The sequence below is a fragment of the Heloderma suspectum genome, chromosome 13 (genome assembly GCF_057233095.1).
Source record: "Heloderma suspectum isolate Gila_16-S chromosome 13, 16-S_ref, whole genome shotgun sequence".
NCBI lineage: Eukaryota > Metazoa > Chordata > Lepidosauria > Squamata > Helodermatidae > Heloderma > Heloderma suspectum.
This window is the reverse complement of record NC_139470.1, coordinates 14,819,156-14,829,365: the sequence shown is the minus strand read 5'-3', so window position 1 is coordinate 14,829,365 and position 10,210 is coordinate 14,819,156. Positions and strand designations below refer to the sequence as shown.

The 10,210-nt window shown below is 47.3% G+C and overlaps 1 protein-coding gene across 1 annotated transcript in view; it reads left to right on the top strand.

The window, feature by feature from the left end:
• The first annotated feature begins 209 nt into the window (after positions 1-209).
• LOC146336070 (uncharacterized) overlaps positions 210-10,210 on the top strand; it is a 60,576-nt gene continuing 50,575 nt past the window's right edge. Inside the window, exon 1 of the mRNA XM_084820146.1 lies at positions 210-461. Within this exon, the coding sequence (XP_084676272.1) occupies positions 375-461 (87 nt within the window). The 5' untranslated portion in view covers positions 210-374. The remainder of the gene's footprint in view (positions 462-10,210) is intronic.

Sequence of the window (10,210 nt, the reverse complement as noted above, 5' to 3'; positions counted from 1 at the left end):
AAAACTCCATCCATGTCTCTCCCACAGTTAATCCTGCTGCCTATGGCTGCTTGCGCAGCAATGTCAATGGGACCTAGATGGTGTGTGCGTGAGGAAAGGGGAAGACCACCTCTTCTCCATCTCCTCTCCTGTTGCAGGTGATATACCCGGGAGGGAGGGAGATACAGAGAGTGAAGAGAAATGGGACTGGGGAGGAGGGGGGAGAGGACACGGTGAACAGGAGGAGTGAGAGAGCGGAGGAGGAGTGAGAAAGAGGAAAGAGAGAGCGAGCAAAAGGAGGGAGGACCACGCTTGGGAGAGAAAGGTACTGGGAACAGCTTCTCGGGCTTTTGCTCCTTCCCCAACGCACCAACACACAGCTCCAGCAACCAAGCATGGGCAAAACGCTCCCTTTGCCCGGATCAGGCTGGTTCCATCTGTTGGCGGCGGCGGCGGCCTGCTTCTGGGGGGCAGAAGGCAAGGTAACCCCGTGGTGCCAGAGCGGGCGAGGCGCTTTCTTTCGGATCTCTCCTCTACCCTTCTGAACAGATCTCTCTCTGGTTGTTGCTTTTCTCCGCCTCGTAGAAAAACCATGGAAAAGTCTTAATTCCAGGCTGGGTGATTAATAAAATGATTATGATGATCTAGAAAGTGCCGGAAGCGTCTGCGTAATTGCGCTTTCTCCTTAAACGGGATTTGGGGAGGGGGGCTTGTCCAGACATGTCAGGGTGTTTTTGTTTTTCCAAGGGCTTGGTGGAAGGGTGGCCTGGAGAAGGAAAGCTTTGATTTGCGAATTGTGCCCATGTGTTAAAAAAGAAGAAGAAGAAGAAAGTGGGTGGGTGGAGAGGCGGAGGCGGCTACCGCCTTGCAAGTCAGCCAGGGGAGATGTTTAGAATTTGCTGGGCTGCGGAGGGGAGGGGCGTGAGCAGCGTACCTGGGAACCCCTTTGATACCCATCCCGTTGACTCCTCGTCTTATTTTGTTTGAAATTTTAAACTGAATTGCGCGGAAAATTTGGGGAGCGGCAGCAATGCAAGGGCGCGCCGGCGTGCTGCCTCCACCCCGCTTTGATCTGTCGTCTGTACGCCCCCTCCCCTGGCGGCGCCAACCCGCTCCGTTCTCCTTTTAATTAAATTGCAGGGGCTCGACCGCGTCAGATCCAAAAGGCCCTTTTTTTACACTCTTGAATCGGTGCCGTGGAAGGAAAGCCGGATTAAAACCGGTGGGAAGGACGGGAGAGTGAACTGATCAAATGAACGGACAGAGCCAATTAATTCTGTCCTCCTGAAACTGACTAAAGCCTCGGAAGGCTTTTGTTCGTTTGCAGAGAATCGAAGCCCCTTGGAAACTATTCCCGCTATGTACGCCCCTCCTACTTTTGTCTCTGGTCAAAACAGGTGTTTCAGGCTTTCCTACATTTTTAAAAACCCTGTACAACCTGTTTGCTTTCTCTCACTGCGTTGCCCCCTATCTTTGTGTCTGCACACAAGGGAAGCAATCCCTCTCTCGAACGACTTTCAGCTCCCAGAAATGATTATCTGTCTCCACTCTTATTGATGTTTTAAAGCCGGGGTGCAAAACTTCGGGAACAGGGGGGCCAAAACTGGCCCACCTAATGGCTCCTCCCTCAGTCCCCCCCCACTTTGTTTGCTGTTTCCCCAGCTTTTATGCATTTTTGTCCCCCATTCTAAAAGGTTGAAATGCCTCTCCTAAGGCGGGAGACTGGCAGGAAGCTCAAATACGTTAAACTATTTTATACTTTATAAATACTTTAGCTCCACCCCTTTTGCCTTTGGCCACACCCACTACTGGAATAGTGGAGCGTCTCCAAAATGAAGTTTGGCCCTCTGGAGCTGCATTTGCCTCTTACACCCCTGTTTTAAAGAAATGGTAGGGGGCAAATGCGTCAGTGAACATCTCAGGTTGTTGAACTAGGGTTACAGCTCTACCTGTCTTAGAAGTCTGAGCAGATTCACACTGCATGGTTCCAGAAAGCAAGAAAGTGAAATTTGTCCTTCCAGACATGGAGATAAAGTGATAGGCAGAGTTTTAACTCTTTTCCTCTACATTGCCAGGCTGCTATCAAAAGGTACAGGAGCATGGCTAGAGAAACGGGTGGCAAGCTTAGGACAACAGTGGGGACAAGTGTTTGATTACTGTTTGCTGAACACAACTGCAAACTGTAATGAATGTTGGGCACAGAACATAGGACGCAGCCTTATACGAGGTCAGTTAGTCCATCCAGACCAGTATTGTTTATTCTGGCTTTCAGTAGTTCTCAGACCTCAGGCAAAGGTGTTTCCCATCACCCGTTACCTGATTCTTTAAACTGATGCCAGGAATTGAACCAGGCAGGGACACTGCACATATAAAGCCATTATAAAACCATTGAACTGTGGTCCCTCCCCACAGGGCCAGCCCTACTATTAGGCAAAGTGAGGTGGACACTTCAAGCAGCAGTTACTCCTATCAGAAATGGAAACAGCACTATCCAAATCCCATTAAGCTCTCTGGTTGGCCTCAGGCAGTTCACACATCAACTATTTTTAACAGCTTGCCTAAAAGAGCCAGTGTGCTTTGATAATTAGAGCAGCCTTCCCCACCTTGGTGCCCTCCAGAAGTTCTGGACTACAACTCCCATCAATGGCAGTACTGACTGAGAATGATGGGAGAGGTAGTACAACATACCTGGAGGACACACACTGGGGAAAGCCAGGTTAGAGTGCTGTCCTAGAACTGGAAAGACCTGGGTTCAAACTCTCCATCGGCCATGAAGGTTACTGAGTGACTTTGGTCCAGATATTGCCTCACAGCCTGACTGTCCTACCTCACTGGTTTGTTGTGAGGATAAAATGTTGTAAGGATAACTGTGTGTCACGATAATAGAACCGTGAGTCATCCCATGAAGCTGATTGGTGGGAAATTCAGGACAGATAAAAGAAAGGACTTCTTCACACAGTGCAGAGTTAAACTATGGAATTCGCTACCACAAGACGTAATGATGGCCACAACTTTGGGTGGCTTTAAAAGAGGATTCCTGGAGGAGAAGGCTATCAGTGGCTACTAGTCCGGATGGCTATATGCTGCCTCTAGTATCAGAGGCAGGATGCCTATGTACACCAGTTGCTGGGGAACGTGGGCGGGAAGGTGCTGTTACACTCATGTCCTGCTTGTGGGCTTCCTATGGGCAGCTGGTTGGCCACTGCATGAACAGAATGGTCTGATCTAGCATGACTCGTCTTATGTTGGACAAAAATGTCATGAATCATCATCATAAAAGGCAGAAGAAAGGTGGAAAGATGCTGTCGTAAGCAGACTGAAGTTTGCCTCCTTTTTTTTTCCTACGAAGGATCACTCCCGAGCTCAGTGAAGTATTAAAAAATTTCAGCTCCGAAACTATGTCCCTCAATTAGCGAAGAATGCAGCCTGATTAATAAGTCTGTGACATTTCAGCTGTTAAGTCTGTACAGCTATCGCCAGTGGAGCCAGAATCACAGCTTGCTGTGCTAAAGTCTCTTGCCACATCAACCAACCAAATAATGCGAGCGGAATCCATACAGTGAATGATGCAGGCAGAGCAGCAAAATAGGTGCTTTTGGCGAGTAACTGCTGAAGCACACTTTGTAGCCAAGAAACACCACCACACCCAGAAAAGCTGGAGGGGGAGGAATGGTCTTGCTTGATGTGTCTTGCTTGTGTGTCTTACCCCCTTTTAAAGCCCTCCAAATTAGTGCCCATCGCTACATCCAAAGACCTCAAGACAGCAGACACATAAGAACATAAGAAGAGCCCTGCTGGATCAGAGCAAGGGTCCATCTCGTCCAGCATTCTGTTCACACGGTGGCCAAGCAGCTCCCCACAAGAAACCCACAAGCAGGACGTGGGACCAACAGCAACCTCCCGCCCATGTTCCCTAGCAACTGGGATTCAGAGGCATCCTGCCTCTGATACCGGAGGTAGCATAGAGCTATCGGGACTAGCAACCACTCATAGCCTTCTCTCCTCCAGACATTTGTCCAACCTCCTTTTAAAGCCATCCACATCGGTGGCCATCACTACGTCTTGTGGAAGTGAATTCCAGAGTTGAACTCTGCGCTGTGTGAAGAGGTCCTTCCTTTTCTCTGTCCTGAACCTCCCACCAATCAGCTTCATGGGATGACCCCACTAGTTCTAGTATTACGAGAGAGGGAGAAAAATGTCTCCCTCTCCACTTTCTCCACACCAGGCATAATTCTGTACACCTCTATCATGTCTTCATACTTCTTTGTACCTCTTCCACATCAAGTTTTCAGACTGGTGATCAGAACTCTTCAGGTTCTAATGTGATTGTCCGGGGACTCTGCAATCCTAAGCGGAGCCTAGCAAGATTAAGAAAAGTAGTGGCCAGATCAGCTGCCTCTTTTGGCGTTGTGTTGTTGAAGTGGGACCAGCAACAACATGTTGCAGGGTAAAGTTCAGTGTTCTAGGGAGACACTGATGTCCTCTTCCACGATATCCCATTTGCTTTTTTCCTTTTTTTTCTCCCCCAACAGACGCTCAGCATTCTGTGGTACTGAGCATGCTCAGTCCTCATTGGGATGTGTTTTTTTTGCAGGGGAAGGGGCTTACCCTCTTTCATTTTTCCTTCTAAAGATTATCTGCACCTCTGCAAACCTTGAAATGTCCTCAGGTAAACTCATACGTCCCTCTTATTTCCCACTTGCTCTGTTTTGGCTACAGACCTGTCCTCACTCACTGCCAGAGTTTGCTGTTAGAAGGAGTGATGATAAGGATCATGCACCAATGATGTTCAGTGGGATATACCATCACAAAAGACATACACACACATATATTTTATTATTACATTTATATCCTGCCTTTTTTCCTTGTGCAAGGAGCCCAAGGCGGCTTACATTCTCCTCCTCCTCTCCATCTTATCCTCACAACAACCCTGTGAGGTAGGTTAGGCTGAGAGTCAGTGACTGGCCCAAAGTCACCCAGTGAGCTTCATGGCTGAGCGGGGACTCGAACCCAGATCTCCTGAGTCCCAGTCCAACACCCTAACCGCTACACCACACTGGCTCTACTTAGAAAAGGAGTACTTCAAATCTGAGTCTGCAACTGGAAGACTGCAACTGGGAGTTGAGAAATGGAGACTGTGGGGTTTGCTTTGTGCAGCCCAAATTAAGCAAGGGGCATATTTCCTCACCCACCCTGCCAATTCTCTCCTTGGTTATATCATGGGATTTCCTATTCAGATGTGGGAATGGAAGGGAAGGTGTTTGTTTTTAAATATGGATGCACGACATTTTGGTATTCCTATCAAAGTTTGGTAAGTGCCTTAACATGGTATCCCTATATATAGATGTCTGATGCTGATTTGCCTTGACAGACTCTTTAGGGCATTCATGTCTCTTGACAGACTCAGTGTTTGGGGCATTCATGTCTCTGTTTTGGTGCCTAATAGGATGTGAGTGCACGCAGCATAGCAATACTCCCTAATGACGAAGGGAGAGGAGAATTTCGGAACCGCAAACCGCTAACGTGTTTGTTTATTGTTATAACGTATTAATTGCCTTTCTGCCCTGAAAGGAGCGCCCGAAGCGATACACTATTAATTCAAAACAGCTAAAGACAAGCGAAAGAGAGAGTAGGCGACAACAGTGGTAACAGCAAAAAAAATACACACAATTTTTTTTAAATCTGAGAAAATACAAATCAACCAACTTTATAGATTGTCCCTGAACTCCAAGAGGTTCCTCGGTATGCTTCCAATGGGGAGGTCTTTTATTATAGGGGTGCACAGACTTTAGGCTTACTGGATCGACTTTGTTTTTTGCCAGAACCCCAAGATTCATCAACTGGAGCCTGGTGCAAAATAGAAGCTCAAGAAGGCAGTCAAAGGTTTGCAAGAATGAGATGCCTCTGAGCATGTGCCCAGCCTGGGAGGGTTTTTATTTTTCCAGTACCAGAACAGGAACCCACACACACATTTGCTATTCCTCCACCCCCCAAACCTGGCTTTTGTGATTTCCTCCTAAATTAGGCTGCTGCGAAACCTAAATTAGGCTGTTGTGAAGCCATTGGGAGTTGGAACCCCTTGCCAATATACTGCAAATCACCTGGAGATCTACCAGTAGATCCCAATCTACCTTCTGCCCACTCCTGTTTTATTAGACTGGGAGAGGTAGGGGGTTGCTACTCCCTTTGCCTATAGTATTGGGCCACCTCTGCTCCAATAGTAGTGAGTTTCGGAGTTGGATGCCATCACTCAGAATGTCCTGCTGTGGGCAGGGCTGGTCCTACCATTAAGCAGAGTGAAGCAGTTGTCTCAGGCAGCAGATGTGTGTAATGGAGTATCCTGCCAAAGGCCAGCAAGGTGTCAGAGGAGAGAGTTTTGGGCCACGTAGCTTGCCCTGTGCCCCCTAAACTAGCCTGCTGCCTTCAGGTGTGGTGGACCATGCTGTCCTGTTGCAAGTTGTGAGGGTCCCCCTTATGACCTGACCCCCCAGAGCAACTCCTTAAGGAGCTCTGGCCAAATTAAGAGTCCCACCTTCCTTCTTTTACCTTCCCTTTCCCAATAACGTGGGGTTTAGGCTGTAGGTGTGGGGTGACTGGCACTCTAGACACAGGGTTTAACCACAACAGTTTACTGGTAAATTAAAGCAAGCAAATCACAACTAAAGGTATTTACACAATAGAGCTGAGTGATACAAAAGGTATTAAAAGGAAATAACAGTTGCAAAACGCAAATTCATTTACCCTAGCTGTACTTAGACTTCTCCAGGTTGCTTCTTGCTGCTCCCTCTGCAGGCTCTGCTGTTCCTGATGCTACTTGTACTGCTCTCTCTATATACCCTCCTCCCTCAAAATCGAAAGTACTACTTCAAACCTGAAGAAATGAAACTTAACGGGGGAAATTAAATGACTCCTCTCAGGATACCCCCTCCCAACAAAAACTCCAGGCCTCTAAGCCTGACCCTATTCCCACTTTGCTTCGGTCGGCCTCAAACCTTCACACCACTGTTGAAGGAAGATTCAGCTGCCATTTCTGTCGGCTTTTCATAGAATCATAGAATAGTAGGGTTGGAAGGGGCCTACAAGGCCATCGAGTCCAACCCCCTGCTCAATGCAGGAATCCAAGTCAGAGCATCCTTGACAAATGGCTGTCCAGCCTCGTCTTAAAGGCCTCCAGTGTGGGAGAGCCCACCACCTCCCCAGGTAATTGGTTCCATTGCCGTATTGCTCTGACACTCAGGAAGTTTTTCCTGATGTTCAGCCGGAATCTGGCTTCCTGTAACTTGAGCCCATTATTCCGTGTCCTGCACTCTGGGATGATCAAGAAGAGATCCTGGCCTTCTTCTCTGTGACAACCTTTCAAGTACTTGAAGAGTGCTATCATATCTCCCCTCAGTCTTCTCTTCTCAAGGCTAAACATGCCCAGTTCTTTCAGTCTCTCTTCATAGGGCTTTGTTTCCAGCCCCCTGATCATCTTTGTTGCCCTCCTTTGAACCCTCTCCAGCTTGTCTGCATCCTTCTTAAAGTGTGGTGCCCAGAACTGGACACAGTACTCCAGATGAGGCCTTACCAGTGCTGAGTAGAGGGGAACTAGTACTTCCCGGGATTTGGAAGCGATGCTTCTATTAATGCAGCCCAAAATAGCATTTGCCTTTTTTGCAGCCACATCACATTGTTGGCTCATATTCAGCTTGTGATCGACGACAATTCCAAGATCCTTCTCGCTCGTAGTGTGGTTGAGCCACGTATCCCCCATCTTGTAACTGTGCATTTGGTTTCTTTTTCCTAGGTGCAGAACTTGGCATTTGTCCCTATTAAATGCCATTCTGTTGTTTTCTGCCCAGCACTCCAGTCTATCCAGATCACTTTGAATTTTGTTTCTGTCTTCCAAAGTATTAGCTATCCCTCCCAATTTTGTGTCATCTGCAAATTTGATCAGCATTCCCTGCACCTCCTCCTCCAAGTCATTAATAAAAATGTTGAAGAGCACTGGGCCCAGGACTGAGCCCTGCGGTACCCCACTCGTTACCTCTCCCCAGCTTGAGAAGGTCCCATTGATAAGCACTCTCTGAGTCCGATTCTGTAGCCAACTGTGGATCCACCGGATCGTTGTTTCATCTAGCCCACTTTGAGCTAGTTTGCTCATCAGGATATCATGGGGCACTTTGTCGAAAGCTTTGCTGAAGTCGAGGTATATGATGTCTACAGCATTCCCACGGTCTACAAGGGAGGTGACTTGATCAAAAAAAGAGATCAGATTTGTCTGGCAGGACTTGTTTTTGACAAATCCATGTTGGCTTCGAGTAATCACGGCATTGATGTCAAGGTGCTTCCAGATGGATTGCTTTATGATCTGCTCCAGAATTTTCCCAGGGATTGATGTCAGACTGACTGGTCTGTAGTTCCCAGGTTCCTCCTTTTTACCCTTTTTGAAGATAGGGACAACGTTAGCCCTCCTCAAGTCATCTGGCACTTCCCCGGTCCTCCATGATTTCTCAAAGAGAATAGACAGCGGTTCTGAGAGTTCTTCTGCCAGTTCCTTTATTACTCTAGGATGCAGTTCATCTGGCCCTGGAGATTTGAACTCATTCAAAGTAATGAGGTGTTCCTTGACCATATGCCTGTCGATCTCAAGCTGCAATCCTGCCCCTTCAGCCTGTACTTCGCCTTTGCCAGGGGGGTCATAGACCCTCTTTTGGGAGAAGACTGAGCCAAAGTAGGAATTGAGCACCTCTGCCTTTTCTTTGTCATCTGTTATCATTTTGCCATCCTTATTTAATAGCTGAACAACCATTTCTTTCCTCTGCCTTTTACTATGCACGTAGCTGAAGAAAGCCTTTTTGTTGTTTTTAGCATCCCTCGCTAACCTCACCTCGTTCTCCGCTTTAGCCTTCCTGACGCCATCCCTGCAATTCTGTGCTACCTGCCTGTACTCTTCCTTTGTTACTTGGCCTTCTTTCCACTTCCTATATGTGTCCTTTTTTGTTTTCAGGTCATCCCTAAGCTTTTTGTGAAGCCACATTGGCTTCTTCTGTTGTCTTCCACCTTTTCTTCTTGTTGGAATTGTTTGTGATTGTGCCTTGAGAATTTCCTTTTTTAAAAGTTCCCACCCATCTTGGACTCCTTTTCTCGCTAGCATTGTTTGCCATGGGACCTTACTGATCATTGTTCTGAGTTTATTAAAATCAGCTTTCCTAAAATCCAGGGTACGCGTTTGAGTACACTCGGCTTTTGCTTCCCTTAGAACCAAGAACTCAAGTACAACATGGTCGCTTTCCCCCAGAGTTCCTGTAACTGCTACTTTATCCACTAAGTCATCTCTGTTGGTTAGGATCAAGTCAAGGATAGCCGATCCTCTAGTTCCTTCCTCTACTTTCTGTAGGAGGAAGTGATCCGCCACACAAGTCAGGAATTTCCTGGAGGGGCCATGTTTTGCAGAATTTGTCTCCCAACAAATATCGGGGAAATTGAAGTCCCCCATTACTACTACATCATGCTTCCTTAAAACATTGGCTATTTGCTTTTCAAAAGTTTAATCCTTGGCTTCTCCTTGATTGGGTGGCCGGTAGTAGACTCCGACCACCAGGTTCCTTTTATTCTTTGCTCCATTTATTTCAACCCAGATGCTCTCGATGGGGCTACCAAGCTCCTCCTCCTGTATTTCTGTGCAGAGATATGTATTTTTCACATACAGTGCAACCCCGCCTCCCTTTCTGTTCCTCCTGTTCTTTTTGAACAAGTTATATCCTTCAACTGCTGTATTCCAGTCATGAGAGTCATCCCACCAAGTCTCAGTTATACCTATCAAGTCATAATTTCCCTCCTGTATTAAGAGTTCAAGTTCGTTCTGTTTGTTTCCCATACTCTGGGCATTAGTATATAGACATCGAAGACCATGTGCTTCATAGTCTGGCTTTCTTCCTACATGTGTCTGAAGACTATTATTGGGCGCTATCAGCGCTGTTCTCTCCATTGCAGTGCATGCGCCTACGTCCATTGTTACCCCCAACATTACATCTCCCTTCCCCGTAGGATTCAGTTTAAAGCCCTCCTGATGAAGTTCTTCATGCTGTGGCCAAACACATTCTTCCCAGCCTTTGTGAGGTGCAACCCATCCCTAGCCAACAGCCCATCTTCCAGGAAGTATAGCCCGTGGTCCCAGAATCCAAATCTCTCTCGTCGGCACCACCTTTGTAGCCAGTCATTCACCCGGAGTATTTTTCGTTCCCTTTCT